The sequence below is a fragment of the Paramisgurnus dabryanus genome, chromosome 2, assembly GCF_030506205.2.
Source record: "Paramisgurnus dabryanus chromosome 2, PD_genome_1.1, whole genome shotgun sequence".
Taxonomy (NCBI): Eukaryota; Metazoa; Chordata; class Actinopteri; order Cypriniformes; family Cobitidae; genus Paramisgurnus; species Paramisgurnus dabryanus.
This window is the reverse complement of record NC_133338.1, coordinates 54,602,559-54,626,139: the sequence shown is the minus strand read 5'-3', so window position 1 is coordinate 54,626,139 and position 23,581 is coordinate 54,602,559. Positions and strand designations below refer to the sequence as shown.

Below are 23,581 nucleotides of genomic sequence, written 5' to 3'. Positions count from 1 at the left end.
CTACATAAAATTGTGTTCATTGTCATTTCCCAAAAAAATGAAATGATGGCATTTACCTACAAAGTTCATCAGTCAAGTTGAAAACCAAGTTAAAATTGTGAATCTGCAGCAAAACACTCCACTGGAAATTCACTTCTCAAATATATAATAATTTATTATATTTGCTTTCAGTAAGCAACACTGTATTGCAGTACAAAGTAACCAACTACCGATGTAAATACTTTAGAAACAACATAAATCATGGAAACAGAAGGTCTAATGAAAAAAATCAAAGCACAGCACACCCCAGTGATTCATTATGAAAGATACAAACCTCATGAAGCTATAAAAGATTATAATCTAAAGTACAAGATTGAGATTGCAGGCAAGATTGTTTAAGTCACTAGCTCTGTCCCAGAGTATTTTTGCAAAGTACACATGTAGATATTGTGTAGATAAAGTCTTTTGAGTGTTTGGAGTTGTTTAACGTCAGTTTGTTTTTTATGTAGCTGGAATCTGAGGAAGGCCGAATTCGTCCACCAGTACTCCATCCTGAAAGCAAAAAAACATAATATTCAGATCAGAGTGAAATACTAGTAACTGCATACTGCTGTACATATATTTGAATTAGTATGCTATAAAGTATGCAACAATAAGTGTACAACACAAGATACGAAATGAACACATGATTAAACATGAACAGAAGAGTTCATTTTGAAATATTTGAGGAGTTTGGTTGAAAAAAGAGATACATTTCATTAAAAAAATAAACGAGTTTCCACCAAAATCAGTATTGTATCAGGTCTGTACTAAAACGTAAATTCTTCATGCCGTGTTATTCTGTCATCTTTTCTCCCTTTTTTCCAAAACGCAATAAATGCCAATCCTCCTTCTCTGCAGAATGCAATAAATCCACTTAACCAATCACAGCGCCCCATTCCATGCATTGTGAACAATAATGGTGACGCTTTGAATCCACACTGAATCTTAGTTTTCCTCATCTACTTTGTACTTTGTGATAAACAAACAAACAAAATAATAATTTGATGGCATTGATAAACCTGTGGTGGTTTTCTGTGGCAGAGAAGAAACGTAAGCCATCAAAATCGAATCATTTCCGTGAGAGGCACTCGAGCGAAGGAAAAATGATGGCAGTTGCTTGTTCTCAGACGACAGCATCAAGCTTCTGTCATGCTAACACATTGACCCCAGCAGATCTTATGAAAAACTATACATTATTTTATGCAAAGGAAATGAAAATCGAGCAGGACCAAAACATTTTATAACTGATCGCTGTCAAAAAAGTTCAGCGACGACGTCCCAGGGATGACAGCAGCAATGACAGTGTTCTTAATATGACAAAGTAAGTGTTTTGATTAATGCCATTAATGTTTATTTTTTAATCCGTATATACCACTAGTCAACTAAATGAATATAACATTTATATATTGATTCAATAGAATTATAGCATTTAAAAAAAAACTTTATTGCATTTTGCGGTGCACACTGCAGTTTTTATAATAAATCTTTGAAAATCTAATTATGGATTTGAATTTTTAGTGGTATTATAACCTAAAGATGCTATGTGAAAGATTGTTACAGAAAATAGTGGTTTTCATCTTTTCACTTTCTTGGTATAGAAAACACGTTTTTACCCAAATTAGTCCAAAAGGATTTATTATATATTTATTTTGGGACCAAACTCTTCACTTACTCAAAGCTGAATATATACTAGGGATTCACCAAATGTTCGTCAACCAAAATTTTTTGGCCAAAAATAGCAAAAAACTAATTTTTGGTGTTTGGCTGAACACGTGGAAACGCCGAATAGATTTTACCGAACAATGAGGTCTTTGATGGCGTGTTGGTAAAGCATTTTAAAGTTTTAGAGAAAGCCGCAAAAACATACAGCATTACAAGTTTCATTTATCATTTAAAATCAAGACATCCTGAACACCATGCAGCGCATGAGAAAGACACAGCGACGGCGATCCTGGGTATCTTGCTGAATGCACAAGCACTGAGAACAAGAGGCTGTTTACACTTGGCAGTAACATGCGTTTTCGTCGATCGGATCACAAGTGGACGACGTTAATGCCAGGTGTAAACGGTGTTCAAAACGTTTTGAACGCGTCCACTTTCGACCACTTTCAACCACATCCAGAGGTAGTCGAAACCTCTTTCGATCGGATCGCTTTGGAGTTGCGGACCGCAAATGTGGTTGAATGTGTTCGAACAGCCACACGCGACCGCTTTCTCTCCGCCCATTTATCTAATCTGAGGTATTAAACACAAGTTTTACGTCTTTTTTGAGTTCTGGCGTGAACATACGGTGAACAGCGCTATTTTTAGCCTTTTATTGATAAAACTAAAGCGGCTGATCTCCGTAGTTTCGTTTTGAAAGCGTGAAAGTTGCGCGATCCTACTTCATCAATTGCGCTGAAAATTCAGAGAAAGCTCCAAGATATAAACGTACAAAACACTGTGCAGCATGTATACTTGCTAAACAAGCAGTGGACTCTGACATAATATTAGTTTGCATCCATATAAACTCACAATTACTCCCGCTCGCGTTTGAATGACAGCAGAGAGACTCGCCCACCGTCTTACGGACCGTCCCCTCACAGTATTAAGGACAGAAGCGTTCGAAAGTGGACAAAAGAGACGGATTTAAATACCAGGTGTAAACGTAATGTGTCTCTCTCGTCCACTTGTGATCAGATTGATGAAAACACATCTTAATACCAAGTGTAAACAGCCCCCAAGAGACTTTAACTTTAACTCTTCATATCATGTCATTGAGCGTCAGCAGTATGTAATAAAAACTTCCTAAAACCAGTAAAGTCCTACAATTTACAAAATCTACTATTTTTATTTTTCAAACCAAGAATTTTTGTCTTTTTGTCTTATACCAAACTGTAACAATTTTGTGTTATGTTAAGCAGTTTAAAATAAAATAAATCCAGTTTATATATGTCTAACTTAATTCTATATATTCAATATTAGTGTTTTTAAGGAAAACCTTGCAATGTTGGGGCATGGGGGACCTTAGGTCCTTGGACTGACTTTGCTTAGGGCCCCCAAAATGGTAAACACGCCACTGGGTACGACGTGGGTCAGACGCAGAGGTATAAATCAGGCTTGTATAATTGTATAAAACATGTTAACTTTCACTGTGTGTTCTGGTTGCATTCTACATTTATTGATAAAAAAGTTTTACATAAAGGATATTTCACAAAATATGCACACTGACTGTCCCATCATAGCTTTGTTTTGGGTTGTTTGAATTACTTCTTTTAAATTGTAATACACCACATAAACCAAAAGAGCCGAGTTATGATTGCTCACCCGGTTAGTACTCCTATCTCCTGGCACACCCTCAGGTATAGCTGGAGCTGAGGAGGCTTCATCCAAATACGAGTTATCATCATCCAATAAGAGCTCATTGCCAAGCGCATCCAGCTCTAATGAAGCAAACAAACCAATATTATGATGTTGTACTAAACCCACAGTAACAATAAAACAACACACAAGAATACAAAACTGCAGCAAGGCTTATGTTACTAACCGGCCGCCAGGTCATCTTCATCGATGTCTGGTGTCCCATAACTGCGACTGAGAGCCTCTTGAACTTCATTTGCGTCTTCCATCATGTCCTCCAGCTGATCCTGTAGATCCTGGACCATAAAGAGCACACATATAATTCTTCAATCTGTACTTACAGCACAAATTTTATCATACTGTTAGATTTAAGGACTTGAAAGAATCTTACCTCAATCTTATCAATTTTAACATTCTTGTAAGCTTTCTTCATTTCTTTGGCTCCAACTTTCATTGCATCCACCTGTTTGAAAACACATGAACACAAACACAAGGTTATTCTTCGTGCATATGCAAATGAGGGAAAACAATGTGTGTTTATGAATGAAAGCTGTCCGTGATGATACACTTACCGTTGTTTTTGTGTCTTTCAGTGTTTGGATGGTGTAGTTAGCCTGTTCCATGTTAAATGACTGCTGCATTAACTGATCTTTCTGCCCTTCATACCTGAACACACAACAGTTTTCCTCAGTGTTGTACATCAATAATAATCACTAGCAAGCAGTGAAGCAAATCAATGACACCACAAGAACAATAAAATGATTACATTTACGTTACGCTGCTATGGAGAAGCTAGATTGTCTCTTTGAGGTACACACAAGTTTATTATGCCACAATTTAGGTGATGTATGTGTACATGCATTTACATTACAGACGTTAAACCAAAGAAAACCCCATAAAGGAGCATTGACCATAGAATATTAATATAATAAGATGAAAATATATAAGATTATAACTGAACTTACATTCTCTTCTGTTTAAGGACACGCATGGCTTTCTGCTTCACCATGTTCTAGAAAAAAAGAAACAGATAAGATGATGGACTCCATGAGGATTTCTTTCAATGTTCTAGTCATGTAAAGCTTTGTCTCATAACAAATGGTCACATGTTATCAATTTAATGAATTGGATAGTTCTTAATTCTCTCATCATTTATCGGTATGACATTATAAGCTCATACACAAATCTTTCTTCATGGAAGACATAAAGACAGACAATGAGCAAATCACAAAAGCACCATAATGCAATAGATTATAGAGCTGTGATGTCCATTTTGGACTGTTGCAGTATTAGGCTATGTTTACACGTCAACAATATTTCACATAAGCACGACAATGCTGTCAAAAAGATCTGCATCTACATTAGGGCTGGGTATCGATTCAGATGTTCCAGATCGATTCAATTTCGATTCACAAGCTATCAAATCGATTCGATTTCGATTCTCGATACAATTTTAGATTCAAGTGGGTAATTAATAAAAAGAAATTAAAAGCCACAACACTGTCGTTGTCGTCTTGCTTGCGAAATCTAAAATGCTTCCATACCTCTTACTTTTTATGTGAAGGTGGCATCAATGTCAATGAAGCACCTAAAACCACCATTTTAAACACTGAATGAAAGAATGACACGCTCCTTGGTAACATCGCGCAAGGCAAAAAAGAGGGTGACATCTAGTGAAGAATACTAGTAATTTGATTAATGTTAATCTTAAGTTCAATGTTTGCAGGAAAAAAAAAAGAAAAAAAAAATCGATTCTGCTCTTTGAGAATCGATTCTGAATCGACCATGTTTAAAAAAACGATTAATCGAAAAATCGATTTTTTTTGCCCAGCCCTAATCTACATGGATCCGTGAAGATGACCAAATCCCCTGCCAGACAACATGAGGAAGCAACACTACAAGCCTGTTTATATGCATTTGTTTACAGAGCGATAAATACAAACAAAGCTTCAACCGTTTTGTTTAGACGGAAGACAAGGTAGTGACCCTGGACAATACAGCGCCAAAATTGTGTTAATAAACACAAACAGAATTCTGTAGGCCGCCATTATTGTGTTGGTTACACTCGTGCATGCCTATAGCCTGAATTAACACATGCACGCCGTCACAGGTATCACAGATTCATGTTTAAATAGTGTACAGAGACCACAACAGCATAAAAACTTTTACGTTTGCAGTTAAAACCGTTGTCGTATAAATGGCCCCTTAAAAGCGCTTGCTTAAAAAAAAAACTGTAATAAGTCTTTAACTCACTTCTTGTCATTGACAATTTATCTCAACAATGAACTGAAAACGCTTCCCTGTCAAAGACGAGTTTTTACGGCGATCCATATTTCCGCTATTATACACTAGGTAGCGCTCTTACCCACATTATAAAACACTGAAGCATCCACTGAAACAAAAACAGTAAATCAACGTTCTGAATCTGATCTCTAACAAACGTCCTATATAAAAATTCAATTATCTCTGCATTTTGCTCAAAATTTGGTATTTTGAAGAAACCTTCCAATATTTGAAAAGTAATAAATATGTTTCTTTTTTGGTTTAAAAACAGAGGGTCTGTTCTTTCCTTTATATTTAAAGAAAAACTTTTTCTGGAAGGCATTAAAGGATTAGTCCATTTTCTTTCTTTTTTTTTTATACTCACCAACATGTAATCCAAAAAGTTGATGTCTTTCTTTGTTCAGTCGAGAAGAAATTATGTTTTTTGAGAAAAACATTCCAGGATTTTTCTCATTTTAATGGACTTTAATGGACCCCAACACGTAACAGTTTTAATGCAGTTAAAAATTGCAGTTTCAAAGGACGCTGAACGATCCCAAACGAGGCATAAGGGTCTTATCTAGCGAAACGATTGTCATTTTTGGAAAGAAAAATAAAAAATATGCACTTTTAAACTACAACTTCTCGTCTTCCTCTGGTCATGTGACGCACCGGCGTGACCTCACGTAATTGCGTAATGACGTAGAAAGGTCACGTGTTACATATATGAAACATTAAACAATAAACTGACACGAAGACATTAATTAATATAATTCACATACAACAACGTCGAAACGGTCCTTTTTTTCCACATTTGTAAACACTGGGGCATAGTTTCGATACGTCATCCGTGACCTCTTGACGTGATGACGTATTATGTGAGGTCGCTGGCGTGTCACAGGACCGGAGAAAGAAGAGAAGTTGTGGTTTAAAAGTGCATATTTTTTATTTTTCATGTCAAAAATGACAATCGTTTCACTAGATAAGACCCTTATGCCTCGTTTGGGATCGTTTAGAGTCCTTTGAAACTGCAATTTTAAACTGTTAAGTGTTGGGGTCCATTAAAGTCCATTAAAATGAGAAAAATCCTGAAATGTTTTCCTCAAAAAACATAATTTCTTCTTGACTGAACAAAGAAAGACATCAACATTTTGGATGACATGGTGGTGAGTAAATTATCTGGATTTTTTTTAAGAAAATGGACTAATCCTTTAAACTATTGTGAAATTCATAAAAAACGCTGTCGGGAAAAGAGTTAAGGTTTGAAATGACACAGCGGTCCACAAATTATATTTTCATGATATGATCTCTTCATATTTTCTGTCAACCCACACTCTCAGACCGAACCATTAAAAGATGTGATGTTATAGAGGTGACATGTCTTTACCTTTGATGGTCCATCCCTCATTTTCTTCATCTGATCTTTATATTTCATCAGTTCTGCATCAAGTCTGGCTATCTTCTTATCCACAGACTCTGCTCGAGAGTCAACCTGGAGTTCAGTAAGGAGGAGATAAAACACAGAATATTAAATGCCTTTTATACATATACATCACATACTTACGTATCTTCACACATATATATATCATACAATGCTAAGAATGACATGATGTCAGCGTAAGAGTTTTGAACTCTAATTTAGTTCTGCACCACCACATCTCTTTAATATACAAACTAAATGTATTACGGTGATGTATAAAACAATGTTAAAGTAAATTCTGTTGATATGAATATGTCACCAATGAAGAGGCTTTTAGATGATTAATCTATAGAGTTATAGGTGTTTATGCGGGTTTATGGATTTGTAAAAAAATATTTAGAATGTTTTTTTAAAATAACCAGGTAGAAAGGACTGGAAATTACATGACATCCCTGTAGAATTTTCAAACTACAAACTATAAGCCTAATTAAAAAGGCACAAAATGTACCATTTAATGCAAAAAAGTGTTGTTAAAGAGTGACTTTCCAAAATATTGGTATGTAATATTAGTGATAATGTAATATAGTAACATATAAAGCAAATAAAATTGTCCTCTTAATATAAGAGAAAAATGTGATCGAGTGATAAATCCCCTATACATGTGTCATAAACCAGCAGGACTGGTCGAGACTCACACCCACAACACGAGCCCGGAAACAGCAAACGACAAACACAATCACGTCACTTCTCTAACACAAGACCAGACATTATATTATTATAATAATTATGATGATAATAATAATAAAAACAAAAGTCACATAATCATCACAATAACAACAACACAAACGTAGCCCTAATGTTTATACGTTTATGGACATCGTTTGTTTTCAATACATGACACAGCAAACTTATTTCAATCTGTCATTTTCACTGTATAAATAAACAGACACAACAAATGATAAAGTATATGACAGTCTCTTCACATTATATCTGATTTTAAGAGAAAAAGACCGAAGAAAGGCTTCATCTCTTTTAACTGTCAGAACAAAGTTCCTTTGTTTATCAGTCTCTAGACAGTCTAGAAAGTTGAATAGAAAGCACACATACAGTTGAAATACAGTCAGAGAGGTTCGGTGGCGGTCCTTTTGCTTTTCCTCGTCCAAAAATGCGATTCATCTCGACACTGCTTCAAATAATCCGCTTAAATTAAAAGAATAAACCGCGACTATCTTTATCCTCTCGACAACACAACTCAGCCTGGGAGATCCCGGAAGAGCTGACGTCATGACGTCCAACGGCTGTCACGTGATCATACGTTTCACAACTGCGTTCGAAAACTATGGCCGTTTCTCAATCCGAAGGCTGCAGCCTCCGGAGGTCGCATTACTAGGCTGCATACGTCATCCATATTGTCTTATTTCCGCATATTAACGATTAAAAAGTTAACTATTATTCTTATTTAATCGTAATTTTTTTAATATGCTTATGACTTGCGAATGAAATGCTCAGTTAACTTAAATAAACCAGGCTTGATGACGTATGCAGCCTGCATGTGCGTCCTCCGCAGGCTGCAGCCTTCGGATTGAAAAACGACCTAAGTACATTAATGTTTATACAGGCGTTTTAATTTTAGTATTTTTTCGAGATGAAAACACTGTATAATTTAAGATATCTGAACTAAAATTATTCTCAATGTTAAAATAAAGAGTAAACGGACACGCAATGTTGACATTTGGCCATTATAAAACGTGTAGCGTGGTTCTAGACGCTAGGGGGAGCTATTCAATAGATTATCATGCATACAGGACATATGCAGTATTTATGTAGAATTTCTTACAAAATAATTGTTCATATTTATCAACATTACTCACTGTCTATGGGCTGCATTTGTGTCTCAGTTCTACAAGTATGAAAATTTATACTGTATCAATGATTTTTTTCTTAAATCACGTTTAAAGTAGATTTGCAATTGATTAAAGGGATAGTTCACCCCAAAATGAAAATGATGTCATCATTTACTCATCCTCATGTTGTTTTATTTTGCTAAGTGATGGTAAGCAAACACGGTAAGTTAACGATACCCATTGAATTCCATTGTATTTTTTATGCCTACTATGGAAGTCAATGGTCACACTCAGCTGTGTGCTTACCATCATTTATTAAAATATCTTCTTTTGTGTTTATTAAAATTCCATACAGGTTTAAAACAACATGAGGAAGAAAAATGATGACAGAATTTTCATTTTTGGGTGAATTATCCATTTGGAGAACACTTTCTGATTAATAGATTTAAAAATATGTTATTGCACTTTAATTTGCACAAAGATAATCATCTTTAATAACACATCTCTAAATTACAGCCATTTACAAAGCAGATTCACTACAAATTTGCATTTAATCAGCATCTCTTCATGTAGTATGACAGACATTTCATTCCAGTGTCTGTTAAATTCCAACAAAAGCAAACCTGAGTGCAGCAACGTAAAAGACTTACAGCATAACAAGACACATCAAAACTGGGGTACATTTCATATTACAGTGCAGAGACATACTTTTCACTTGGTTGCAGTTTATTGCAGCATCAAATGTCATTGCCCTATATCAGCTTTTAAAGCTAAACACACAAAGTTAGTAATGCAATTAATCTCATATTTCACACAAATGATCACATTAAGGCTTTAAAAAAAATCAGCAGAAGACATAGATAGAGTGTTCACAATAGGTTTTAGGACCTAGTCAATAACAGATTTTGAATATCTGCAAAGTTTTAAAAATCAGCACAAACACTGTAAGCTTTACATGTTTTTACAGTTCTGTAAAGCTTAAACATGCAGAAAGGCCACTACGATGCCTTAAGATACAAGCTTGAAATGATGCCCCTTAAAAGATACATTTGTATATAAGCAGTTTACTGTATGTCCAGGTTAAAGAAGACACCTGTAAAAGATACCTCTTCAGAGAAAAGATGCAATTATTTCACTAATTATTTTAATAGTTTGGTACTTACAGTCATGTTTGGTGGATCACCAAAGTAGAGTAACAGTGTTGACATTATGTAACAAAACTAGCAGAGAGAAACACACACTTCCTCTCTCACACACACATACATGACGGTCAACAACGTTACTCTACTTTGGTAACAAAGTTTGACAGTAAAAAAAAATCAGACAACAGAAAATTCTGAGCATTTCATAATTTCAGCTAAAAAAGATGCTTTTTACAGAAAATATTAGCAAATTATTAAATTAATAAAACATATAACCATTTGAAAAAAAGCTGAAAATAATGAAACTAAATGTACCTGTAATTATATTTAATCATTAACAATTTTCAGGAAACATATGTAATGCTTATTGCAGATAGAGCTAGAGACCCTCATCACATTAAAACACTGAGATTTTATAACATTCAGATAAAGAATAAACAAAAGTTTGTGAGATAACACAATGATTACAAGTAAGCAGTTGTTTTTACTGGCACAGAATGGCAATGTAAATCTACAGTACTAGAAATACATTAGTGTCAAGGAAAATTTGTGCTGATTTGTATAACCTATGCGATAGAGAAACATTTACATTTATGCATTGACAGATGCATTAAAGGTGCAATGTGTAGGATCTTTTGAAACAAATGCATTATAATATACATAACTAACATATCAATGCTGTATAAAGATCTTACATAATGAACTCTATTGTTTTTATTACCTTAGAATGAGCCGTGTTTATGTACATACATCACGGGTCTCCTTACATGGAAGTCACCATCATGTTTCTACAGTAGCCCTCAATGTACAAATTGCTCTACACTACAGAGTTTGTCTTGTCCCTACGTTGTCTCATACAATGACGTGTTTGTCCTGTGGTGGCTACCGTAGCTTCTCATTGCTTTTTGAAATTGAGGTTGGTTGCATTTTGTAATCTCACCACTAGAAGCCGCAAAAATAAAAAAAACATATTACACCTTTAATCCAAAGCGCCTTACAGTGCATTCAGTTTTTACATTTTTTCAATATGTATTTCCACAGTCTTTGTGTTGGTAACACAATGCAATGGGACTGCAGACATTTGGAACGATTGAATGATTTGTCTTACTGCACATATAGCATTTACGTTTATGCAAATATCCAAAGAGATTTACTGCGCCCATGTGTCATGAGCCATGAATAGACAGTCTGATTATAAAATGAATTAAAATAAACCCCGAACCATGCACAAATCCCTGAGACTTATGCTATTTACAACTTTACATTAAAAATCCAACCTAAAATGAATCCAGCCTCATTCCTTATGTTTTTCTTCAAGAACATCATGTTAATCCTGCAGGTCACTCCATTTTACAGAAATCAGAAACAAAAAGAAAGCATAATAATCCTTATTATTATGCAAAGCATCGCTCATTTTTCCTTCTTTTAATGACCGAGTAAAATACTGTATGACCTCCAAGGTTTTATGATATTACTGTTATCGTCAGATATTTAGACATATTGAGTGTAAGTCAGATTAAGTCTGTTTATAGCTCATCACACCCTACAGTATCTGAGAGATTTTACATGTCGATACATTAAATCAATTTATTTTAACATATGTCTGTGTGATGGCTTTACACATCAGGAGATTTTCTGTTGAGTAACATGCAGGCGTGGTTTATAGATTTCTTATTTATTAATGGACTTTTAATTAAGCAAAACTGGGCCATTATCACACAATTGATCCGATGCCCCCATGACTCCTAATGACTCTTATGTGCAACCACATGAGCTACAGCCCTGACAGCTTCGGGCTTTAATTCAGTTTTTAAATCTGCACTCCTTTTCTTCCTTTGATTAAAAATATGCAAACTAATGAAGTCTTAATGCTCGCCATCAGACAAAGCTATAGCTGCTTATTCACACTTTTCCAGTCTTATTGCTGTGCAACGTTTGCCTCAATCTTAATACTGTTTGTTCAGATGTTCCACGATTTCATCAGAGCGCAGAAGAAACTTGCGTCAATCCCAGTGTGTTTGAATCCTCCTTCACGGTCTGTGTTATGGTGGACAGTTCCACGGCTAGTCATGCCGGCTTTGCCATCCTTGGTGGTCTCTCTACGAGCTCGGGGGCTTCCCTGGACGCCTTGACCCTTCCTCCCGTAACCCCTAAACCTCCAGCTCGCCCCCTTACAGGCAGACAGAAGTCCTTAAAACATCTCTTGAAGTTCTCATCCAAGAAAGCATAAAGGACAGGATTGAGGCTGCTGTTGGTGTAACCCAGGGCCACACACAGAAAGTAGGCGGCCATGACAGGTGTCGTCTCAGGAATCACCACCAGGGCTTTAAGTAGGATAAATATATGAATGGGCGTCCAGCAAATGATGAAAGCCGCCACGACCACCAGGACGAGACGAGTAATACGACGAAGGTTGCGATCTTTCTCTCGAGAGCCAGAGAGAAGGCGGACACTGCGCAGACGCAGGAGCATCAGTGAGTAGCAGACGCAGATGATGAGGACGGGCGCGACGAAGGCAAAGGCAAAGACGCAGATTTTCATCACCGTGTCCCAGTATTCATATGGATCAGGAAACTGCAGAGCACATTCGGTGGTGCCTGAAAAACAAATAAATGTTAAAAGAGAATTACAGAGATAAATAAAAAACAAAGCTAAATTAAAGTTGAAATGTTTATGTTTTACAATTTTCAGAACGTTAAAAACGTCCAGTTTTTTAGACGTTGTTTTAACGTTATTGTTTTGTTATAAGAAAGTTATTCAGAAAGTTTTTTAGAACGGTTCGAACAGTTGTTACATTAATGTTCTAAGAACGTTTTTTAAAAAGTGTTTTTAAAATATTTCATTTGCCATTATATTAATGTTCTAAGAACGTTTTCTTAAACTTCAGATTAGGTTATAAAACAATGTTTAAACGCTCTTAGAACAGTAAAAATTTTAACACGTTGTATGAACGTTATTGTTTGATTATAAAAGGTTTATTCAAAACGTTTTTTGAACTGTTCAGTCTGCTGTTATATTAATGTTTTTAGAAAATTCTAAGCAACTATAATGTTTCTGATGCTAACGACTTCAGAACGTTAAAGTACCTACGCAACAGTAACACTTTAAATGCTAATGTTTTTAGAACGTTCCAATAACAATGCAATTTTAATGTTTGCCCTGCTAACATTTTAAAAACGTTAAATTAACTACGCAATAGTAACGTTTTCAGTGCTAATGTTTTTAGAACATTCCACTAACAATGCAATTATAACGTTTGCTCTGCTAACATTTTAAACATTTTATATTACCTACGCAATGGTTATGTTTTCAATGCTAATGTTTTTAGAACTACAGAATGGTAACGCTTTCAATGTTATGGCGCTTTTCCATTGCATATTACCCCACGGTTTGGTTTAGTTTGGGTCGGGTCAGCTTACTTTTGGGAGCTTTTCCATTGGGTGCAGTACGTAGTACCCAATACTTTTTTTCGTACCACCTCGGTTGGGGTTCCAAGCGACCCGAGCTGATACCAAACATGACGCGAAAACACTGTAGGTCACTGATTGGTCTGAGAGAAGCGTCATCGCTATAATGTAAATATTAGCTTTAGCTTACTGCTAGCTTGCGCTGTCTCAAGCAAACATGTTGTTATCTGCGTTCTGCTATAAGTTTCTAAACACCCTTTTAGCGATGAAAAATATCCACAGGTTGAGAATCCGGGACACCATAACAGTTTTTTCCAGACTTGCAGTTTGTGGCGGCACATTCGCGACGTGCACGTCCGCATTATATATGCTTAAATGCAACTTGAATGAGGCTCAGCGGAGCGCCGTCGACTGACGCCACGGGTCAAGTGTTTGAACAGAAACTGTCATGTGAGACAGAGGTAGTTATAAACGTGATGTGCAAACATCTATTTGTGGTGGCCGATTTAAATTTTGTGGCAGACTGATAAATAAATAAATGTATGGGAATGTACAACAACGCTCTCACTTGTATGATGTCACAGCAGTAGGCAGCGTAAATATAACGACACACCTATAATCCCTCCCACTCCGAAGTGATACTAAACTCGATGGAAAAGCTAACCACGCCAAAGTGAGGTGAGCTGACCCGACCCAAACTAAACTAAACCGTGGGGTACTATGCAATGGAAAAGCACCATTAATGTTTTTTTTAGAACTATGGAATGGTAACGCTTTCAATGGTAATGTTTTTAGAACTACGGAATGGTTACGCTTTTAATTTCTAATGATTTTAGAACTACGGAATGGTAACACTTTCAATGTTAATGTTTTTAGAACTACGTAATGGTAACACTTTCAATGCTAATGTTTTTAGAACTACGGAATGGTAACACTTTCAATGCTTATGTTTTTAGAACTACGGAATGGTAACGCTTTCAATGCTAATGTTTTTAGAACTACGGAATGGTAACGCTTTCAATGCTAATGTTTTTAGAACTACGTAATGGTAACACTTTCAATGCTAATGTTTTTAGAACTAAAGAATGGTAATGCTTTCAATGCTAATGTGTTTAAAACTACGGAATGGTAACGCTTTCAATGCTAATGTTTTTAGAACTACGGAATGGTAACGCTTTCAATGTTAATGTTTTTTTAGAACTACGGAATGGTAACGCTTTCAATGCTAATGTTTTTAGAACTACGGAATGGTAACGCTTTCAATGCTAATGTTTTTAGAACTAAAGAATGGTAATGCTTTCAATGCTAATGTTTTTAGAACTACAGAATGGTAACGCTTTCAATGTTAATGTTTTTAGAACTACGGAATGGTAACGCTTTCAATGCTAATGTTTTTAGAACTATGGAATGTTAACGCTTTCAATGCTAATGTTTTTAGAACTACAGAATGGTAACGCTTTCAATGTTAATGTTTTTAGAACTACGGAATGGTAACGCTTTCAATGCTTATGTTTTTAGAACTATGGAATGTTAACGCTTTCAATGCTAATGTTTTTAGAACTACGGAATGGTAACGCTTTCAATGTTAATGTTTTTAGAACTACGGAATGGTAACGCTTTCAATGTTAATGTTTTTTTAGAACTACGGAATGGTAACGCTTTCAATGCTAATGTTTTTAGAACTACGGAATGGTAACGCTTTCAATGCTAATGTTTTTAGAACTAAAGAATGGTAATGCTTTCAATGCTAATGTTTTTAGAACTACAGAATGGTAACGCTTTCAATGTTAATGTTTTTAGAACTACAAAATGGTAACGCTTTCAATGCTAATGTTTTTAGAACTATGGAATGTTAACGCTTTCAATGCTAATGTTTTTAGAACTACGGAATGGTAACGCTTTCAATGTTAATGTTTTTAGAACTACGGAATGGTAACGCTTTCAATGTTAATGTTTTTTTAGAACTACGGAATGGTAACGCTTTCAATGCTTATGTTTTTAGAACTACGGAATGGTAACGCTTTCAATGCTAATGTTTTTAGAACTACGGAATGGTAACGCTTTCAATGCTAATGTTTTTAGAACTACAGAATGGTAACGCTTTCAATGTTAATGTTTTTAGAACTACGGAATGGTAACGCTTTCAATGCTAATGTTTTTAGAACTAAAGAATGGTAACGCTTTCAATGTTAATGTTTTTAGAACTACGTAATGGTAACGCTTTCAATGCTAATGTGTTTAGAACTACGGAATGGTAACGCTTTCAATGCTAATGTTTTTAGAACTACAGAATGGTAACGCTTTCAATGTTAATGTTTTTAAAACTACGGAATGGTAACGCTTTCAATGCTAATGTTTTTAGAACTACGGAATGGTAACGCTTTCAATGCTAATGTTTTTAGAACTACAGAATGGTAAAGCTTTCAATGGTAATGTTTTTAGAACTACGGAATGGTTACGCTTTCAATGCTAATGTTTTTAGAACTACGGAATGGTAACGCTTTCAATGTTAATGTTTTTAGAACTACGGAATGGTAACGCTTTCAATGCTAATGTTTTTAGAACTACGGAATAGTAACGCTTTCAATGCTAATGTTTTTAGAACTATGGAATGTTAACGCTTTCAATGCTAATGTTTTTAGAACTACGGAATGGTTATGCTTTTAATTTCTAATGTTTTTAGAACTACGGAATGGTAACGCTTTCAATGCTAATGTTTTTAGAACTACAGAATGGTAACGCTTTCAATGTTAATGTTTTTAGAACTACGGAATGGTAACGCTTTCAATGCTAATGTTTTTAGAACTACGGAATGGTAACGCTTTCAATGCTAATGTTTTTAGAACTACAGAATGGTAAAGCTTTCAATGGTAATGTTTTTAGAACTACGGAATGGTTACGCTTTTAATTTCTAATGATTTTAGAACTATGGAATGGTAACACTTTCAATGCTAATGTTTTTAGAACTACAGAATGGTAACGCTTTCAATGTTAATGTTTTTAGAACTACGGAATGGTAACGCTTTCAATGTTAATGTTTTTTTAGAACTACGGAATGGTAACGCTTTCAATGCTAATGTTTTTAGAACTACGGAATGGTAACGCTTTCAATGCTAATGTTTTTAGAACTAAAGAATGGTAATGCTTTCAATGCTAATGTTTTTAGAACTACAGAATGGTAACGCTTTCAATGTTAATGTTTTTAGAACTACGGAATGGTAACGCTTTCAATGCTAATGTTTTTAGAACTATGGAATGTTAACGCTTTCAATGCTAATGTTTTTAGAACTACAGAATGGTAACGCTTTCAATGTTAATGTTTTTAGAACTACGGAATGGTAACGCTTTCAATGCTTATGTTTTTAGAACTATGGAATGTTAACGCTTTCAATGCTAATGTTTTTAGAACTACGGAATGGTAACGCTTTCAATGTCAATGTTTTTAGAACTACGGAATGGTAACGCTTTCAATGTTAATGTTTTTTTAGAACTACGGAATGGTAACGCTTTCAATGCTAATGTTTTTAGAACTACGGAATGGTAACGCTTTCAATGCTAATGTTTTTAGAACTAAAGAATGGTAATGCTTCCAATGCTAATGTTTTTAGAACTACAGAATGGTAACGCTTTCAATGCTAATGTTTTTAGAACTAAAGAATGGTAATGCTTTCAATGCTAATGTTTTTAGAACTACGGAATGGTAACGCTTTCAATGCTAATGTTTTTAGAACTATGGAATGTTAACGCTTTCAATGCTAATGTTTTTAGAACTACGGAATGGTAACGCTTTCAATGTTAATGTTTTTAGAACTACGGAATGGTAACGCTTTCAATGTTAATGTTTTTTTAGAACTACGGAATGGTAACGCTTTCAATGCTAATGTTTTTAGAACTACGGAATGGTAACGCTTTCAATGCTAATGTTTTTAGAACTACAGAATGGTAACGCTTTCAATGTTAATGTTTTTAGAACTACGGAATGGTAATGCTTTTAATGCTAATGTGTTTAGAACTACGGAATGGTAACGCTTTCAATGCTAATGTTTTTAGAACTACAGAATGGTAACGCTTTCAATGTTAATGTTTTTAAAACTACGGAATGGTAACGCTTTCAATGCTAATGTTTTTAGAACTATGGAATGTTAACGCTTTCAATGCTAATGTTTTTAGAACTACGGAATGGTAACGCTTTCAATGTTAATGTTTTTAGAACTACGGAATGGTAATGCTTTCAATGCTAATGTGTTTAGAACTACGGAATGGTAACGCTTTCAATGCTAATGTTTTTAGAACTACAGAATGGTAACGCTTTCAATGTTAATGTTTTTAAAACTACGGAATGGTAACGCTTTCAATGCTAATGTTTTTAAAACTACGGAATGGTAACGCTTTCAATGCTAATGTTTTTAGAACTACGGAATGGTAACGCTTTCAATGTTAATGTTTTTTTAGAACTACGGAATGGTAACGCTTTCAATGCTAATGTTTTTAGAACTACAGAATGGTAACGCTTTCAATGTTAATGTTTTTTTAGAACTACGGAATGGTAACGCTTTCAATGCTAATGTTTTTAGAACTACGGAATGGTAACGCTTTCAATGCTAATGTTTTTAGAACTACGGAATGGTAACGCTTTCAATGCTAATGTTTTTAGAACTACAGAATGGTAACGCTTTCAATGCTAATGTTTTTAGAACTACAGAATGGTAACGCTTTCAATGCTAATGTTTTTAGAACTACAGAATGGTAACGCTTTCAATGTTAATGTTTTTAAAACTACGGAATGGTAACGCTTTCAATGCTAATGTTTTTAGAACTACGGAATGGTAACGCTTTCAATGTTAATGTTTTTTTAGAACTACGGAATGGTAACGCTTTCAATGCTAATGTTTTTAGAACTACAGAATGGTAACGCTTTCAATGTTAATGTTTTTTTAGAACTACGGAATGGTAACGCTTTCAATGCTAATGTTTTTAGAACTACAGAATGGTAACGCTTTCAATGTTAATGTTTTTTTAGAACTACGGAATGGTAACGCTTTCAATGCTAATGTTTTTAGAACTACGGAATGGTAACGCTTTCAATGTTAATGTTTTTTTAGAACTACGGAATGGTAACGCTTTCAATGCTAATGTTTTTAGAACTACAGAATGGTAACGCTTTCAATGTTAATGTTTTTTTAGAACTACGGAATGGTAACGCTTTCAATGTTAATGTTTTTTTAGAACTATGGAATGTTAACGCTTTCAATGCTAATGTTTTTAGAACTACCGAATGGTAACGCTTTCAATGTTAATGTTTTTTTAGAACTACGGAATGGTAACGCTTTCAATGCTAATGTTTTTAGAACTACAGAATGGTAACGCTTTCAATGTTAATGTTTTTTTAGAACTACGGAATGGTAACGCTTTCAATGCTAATGTTTTTAGAACTACGGAATGGTAACGCTTTCAATGCTAATGTTTTTAGAACTACGGAATGGTAACGCTTTCAATGCTAATGTTTTTAGAACTATGGAATGGTAACGCTTTCAATGTTAATGTTTTTAGAACTACGGAATGGTAACGCTTTCAATGCTAATGTTTTTAGAACTATGGAATGTTAATGCTTTCAATGCTAATGTTTTTAGAACTACGGAATGGTAACGCTTTCAATGCTAATGTTTTTAGAACTACGGAATGGTAACGCTTTCAATGCTAATGTTTTTAGAACTACAGAATGGTAACGCTTTCAATGTTAATGTTTTTAGAACTACGGAATGGTAACGCTTTCAATGCTTATGTTTTTAGAACTATGGAATGTTAACGCTTTCAATGCTAATGTTTTTAGAACTACGGAATGGTTACGCTTTTAATTTCTAATGATTTTAGAACTATGGAATGGTAACGCTTTCAATGCTAATGTTTTTAGAACTACGGAATGGTAACGCTTTCAATGTTAATGTTTTTTTAGAACTACGGAATGGTAACGCTTTCAATGCTAATGTTTTTAGAACTACGGAATGGTAACGCTTTCAATGCTAATGTTTTTAGAACTACGGAATGGTAACGCTTTCAATGTTAATGTTTTTTTTAGAACTACGGAATGGTAACGCTCTCAATGTTAATGTTTTTAGAACATTCAGCTAACAATGCAATTATAACGTTACGTTTCTAATGCTTACGTTTCAAGGACGTTTATCAATTGCAGATAACATTAGGGAAGAACATTTTTTGATAACTTTAAAAGAACCTTTAGAAAACGTTAGCCAAAGTTACGGGAATATTGCTGGTTAGCTAGGATAGGCATACTGTAGTTTAAATGAATGATGAGTCAGTATTTCAAGTTTAAAGGTTATATGAAGGTTATAAGTATAGTTTGCCAGTTCATAAGAAATTGTCTGATTTGGGACAACAACTTGTCTGATCAGTTACAAAAAAGATACAGAAAAATAGACTGAAGGTTTGTAGCATGAAGCTCAAACGGCATTAATACATAGTGTACATTTGTATTCTTACCATTATTCGTCTGTGTTCCTCCCAGCACCATTGCTGGAATCCCAGCGGCTGATGACAGAATCCATATTCCCACATTGATGCCTTTGGCATTGAGTGGGGTGCGGAAATCCAATGCTTTAACAGGATGACAAACGGCCACGTACCGATCCACACTCATCATAGTGAGAGTAAAAATACTAGTGAACATGTTGTAGTAGTCAATAGAGATGAAGACTTTACACACAACTTCACCAAAGGGCCACGAGTTAAGCAGGTGGTCGGTGCTCTGAAACGGCATGGTGGTGGTGACCAACGCATCGGCTAATGCCAGGTTAAAGATGTAGATATTGGTGGCAGTCTTCATCTTAGTGTACCTGTAGATATAGTTAAAATATATAGTGAAATCACATAAAGGAAATCACATTTCCAAGATCATTGTACTTTAAAAAAATATTGTGCTTACCATCATTTATCAAAATATATTCTGTGTTCATCAAAATAAAAAAATGGTTTTGAGAGTAAATGATGACAGAATTTTCATTTTTGGGTGAAATATCCCTTTAAATCTTGAAATCTCAGATTGTAAAGCTTCACTCTAACATATAACCTAGCATGATACATGACACACACAATTAGTGGAAAATATGTTCATCCTTCATTTTAATGTGTTTTACATCACATCTCATCTCTCTCTCTCTATCTCTCTCTCTCTTTCTCTCTATGTGGATCCTACAGTGGTGTTCCTTCATCTATCTGTCTACTTGCTCACTTGGAGAGTTTTGATTTATCAGAACTTTGGTGACATAAATAGAGAAAGGCAGCAGGGAACTACAGCAGTGCTATTAAAAATCTCTGAGTCAGCATGGACTGCGATGCAGGACAGAAAATCACTTCTCTAAATCACAATTAAATCGCACACGAGATCACATTCAGGATAACTCTGTGTATCTGAAAACACTTCAAGCAAAAGACTTTACCGTAGGCTTGTACGCCATACTTCAAGATAACACATATCGTAATTTGCCTGAAGTTATTAAAGAAATCCATTCTTTGACTGTGACCTTTTCTGTAATGGAAAAACTCTGGGGAAGAAATAATATTTTTTAAGGATACGGCTGCTATAATGTTTAAGAATTCTGCTATAAAGGTCAATGCAATGGACATTTAAAAGAGAGAAAGACTGAAAGCAAGGAAATTAATATTGTGCAGGTTTTTGTTTACACATTTACACTGGGTAGGTCGATAGACAGAATAGTAAATAAACAAAAAGACATGCAGTATAGAAAAACAATGAAAGCAGTCAATTGAAACCAAAAGTTTGTCAATGTTGCACAAAAAACTTTTATTCTCTCTTTCTTTAAACAATTGCCAAATACATTAAAATGATTTCTCTTCTGAGGGTTTCTCAAGGTGAATCAGTGAGTTACTGAAGATTCTTCATTTATACGTGTATTCTCGTGTTTTCAAAGATATTTTGTAAATGTTAAAATGTACAACCTTATATATACTGGAAATGAATACTATACCTGATTATGACATACATAACCAGACAGTTTCCTATCAGTCCCACGACAAACACCATGGAATAAACCACTGTGATCACCGGTATCAAGGGCGACATGCCATCATGCGTCAATCCACCGCCAAGGGTCGCGTTACGCGCGTCACTGTCACCCGTCAGAGACGCGTTAAGTTCGCACTCATCCGCGAACGTGGATTGGCACTTGAATACTTCAACGGCGTCTGAGTCCATATTTGCGTGCATTAACAGCCTGAATACAAAGAAGAAATAAAAAGTCACTGGATGCGTAGTTGCGCAAAAACCAAACTAAGCATGAACGTTATAACTTTAATAGTTTTTGCTGAAAGAATGCATACATGTCATAACAAAATCAATCAGCCTACTCACACAATCACATCACTTTATGTGTTTTTATTTAATACGGCATTCCAACAACATTTCCAGTATAAAGACATAATTTCATTGTTTACATTAAGACTTAAATACTTGCTCACATTAGGCTACTAATACAAATATTTTATCCACAGCCAGTGAGCATCTTCATTTTAAAGAGATATTGCCCACACACCATACATTTTGTATATCTATGCTATTTCTATCAAATAATCGCCGTTTTACTTTGCACTTTATTTGCTCTTTTAGGCCTATTATGTTTGTATTAAGCTGGAAAGCCTGAGCCTTATTAGCATTTCACTGACATCTGTGCTGACAAATAAACTTAAAACCACCAAAATCATTTTCCAACATGCCATGTTGTAGCATAATTTAAACAGAATCAAACAAATATTTTTCATAATAATATATAAAAAAACAATTCACACTTGTAAAAACAAATAAATAATTATTTTCCACATTTCCATCACCTGTTATGGGCTTATCACGCATGATTGTGAGACACAGCGACTACCGTCTGACGAATGCGTAAACAACAACTACAGTATAACCAGCGCAAAGACTGAAAAAGTGCACTTACCTGACAGCACACCTGCGCAAATGTCGCGCTCCTCACGCGGTTGACGCGCAATAAACTTCGCTTGTTTTCAGAGAATGAGAACTGGCGGCACCTGGACGCGACGCTCTCGAGGTCTCTCTCTCTCTCTCTGCCTCATTTTGTTCATCCTTTCCATTTCATTATGACATCAGAAAGCACAACAGTAACCGAAGGCACGAGCAGGTCTCTCTCTCTTTCCAAACTGATTCAACATCCATCAAGCGCGTAACGGGCACCAATGAATCACGAGAGAAACGAAATGTCTTCACACAAACGCATCCTTTGTGTTTTGTTGAGAGGTTAATTAGTTTTAAGTGTTATCTTACATAAGCAGAGAGCTGTCAGACTAAACAGACGAATAAAATACACTCTTCAAAATAAAGTCCCAAAATCTGTTGCGTGGCACGGTATCATAAAGAACCTTGAACATCCACAGAACCTTTCTGATGTTTAAAAGATTTTTCTAATGGAAATAAATGTTTTTTTATAAGAGCCTTTGACCTAAGGTTCTGTGAGGAACCATGAATGCTTATACACTCTTAAAAGCAAAGGTGCTTCATGATGCCACAGCGGAACCATTTTCGGTTAAATGGTTCCATAAAGAACCTTTAATAGCTGAAGAACCTTTCTGTTTCATAAAAGGTATGACAGAAATGGTTCACTGCTGTGAGGTAACAACTGATTTTCTGCTCATCCTGAAATACAATGGAAAGAGATGGAGACAACTAGAGACTCTCACTATGCAGGATGATAATGGGTTTAAATGAGCTTGTTATTGTAATTGTCACATTTAAATGCTCTCACTCACCGGCACACACATGAAACACCATTAACTCTTTACAGTGCTTGTGCTTATGATATTATTTTATTTTTTTATCTCTTTAGTTGCTCAAGTGTAGGAAACAGCAATGTTGTGTCCTTGCTCTCCATCTTGTAAGACATAAAAATTGAGAGTGTGTTTAATTCCTGAACACAGATGGAGAGGCGAATGCTTTTAACAGCAGTTCTGAAGCTGATTTTCTAGTGCTCATGAATATTTATTGCTAGATTATACTGTCACCATTGGCCCTATATTTATTTTCTTTACTTTCGTAGTAGTAGGAGGAACCAGGTTTAAGTCGAAGGTGAGGTGTGATATTTATGAGCCGCTAGAGAC

The 23,581-nt window shown here is 35.2% G+C and overlaps 2 protein-coding genes across 2 annotated transcripts; both read right to left on the bottom strand.

Annotated features, from left to right (window-relative positions):
- Nucleotides 1–128: 128 nt before the first annotated feature.
- On the bottom strand, nucleotides 129–8,330 carry chmp5b (charged multivesicular body protein 5b). Its single transcript, XM_065261798.1, has 8 exons — nucleotides 8,150–8,330; nucleotides 7,010–7,114; nucleotides 4,326–4,372; nucleotides 3,933–4,026; nucleotides 3,752–3,823; nucleotides 3,548–3,656; nucleotides 3,328–3,443; nucleotides 129–531 (listed from the first exon to the last, which is right to left on the bottom strand). The coding sequence occupies exons 1-8, from the start codon at nucleotides 8,216–8,218 to the stop codon at nucleotides 481–483; spliced, it is 663 nt and encodes a 220-aa protein (XP_065117870.1). The 5' UTR covers nucleotides 8,219–8,330; the 3' UTR covers nucleotides 129–480.
- A 1,222-nt stretch (nucleotides 8,331–9,552) lies between these two features.
- LOC135743900 (delta-type opioid receptor-like) lies at nucleotides 9,553–22,651 on the bottom strand. The gene is made up of 4 exons (XM_065261796.1): nucleotides 22,408–22,651; nucleotides 21,439–21,684; nucleotides 19,934–20,286; nucleotides 9,553–12,625 (listed from the first exon to the last, which is right to left on the bottom strand). The coding sequence occupies exons 2-4, from the start codon at nucleotides 21,675–21,677 to the stop codon at nucleotides 12,096–12,098; spliced, it is 1,122 nt and encodes a 373-aa protein (XP_065117868.1). The 5' UTR covers nucleotides 21,678–21,684; nucleotides 22,408–22,651; the 3' UTR covers nucleotides 9,553–12,095.
- Between the last annotated feature and the right edge of the window lie 930 nt (nucleotides 22,652–23,581).

What these genes read in the sequence shown, in the direction of transcription:
- chmp5b (XM_065261798.1), bottom strand. Translation starts at nt 8,218, where the DNA reads ATGAATCGCATTTTTGGACGAGGAAAAGCAAAAGGACCGCCACCGAAC. An exon ending in TGAGGGATGGACCATCAAAG is followed by an intron (nt 4,373 to 7,009) that starts GTAAAGACATGT and finishes CTTTTTTTCTAG; the next exon opens with AACATGGTGAAGCAGAAAGC. An exon ending in TGAAGATGACCTGGCGGCCG is followed by an intron (nt 3,444 to 3,547) that starts GTTAGTAACATA and finishes TTGCTTCATTAG; the next exon opens with AGCTGGATGCGCTTGGCAAT.
- LOC135743900 (XM_065261796.1), bottom strand. Translation starts at nt 21,677, where the DNA reads ATGCACGCAAATATGGACTCAGACGCCGTTGAAGTATTCAAGTGCCAA. An exon ending in GTTATGTATGTCATAATCAG is followed by an intron (nt 20,287 to 21,438) that starts GTATAGTATTCA and finishes CTATATCTACAG; the next exon opens with GTACACTAAGATGAAGACTG. An exon ending in AGGAACACAGACGAATAATG is followed by an intron (nt 12,626 to 19,933) that starts GTAAGAATACAA and finishes TTTGTTTTTCAG; the next exon opens with GCACCACCGAATGTGCTCTG.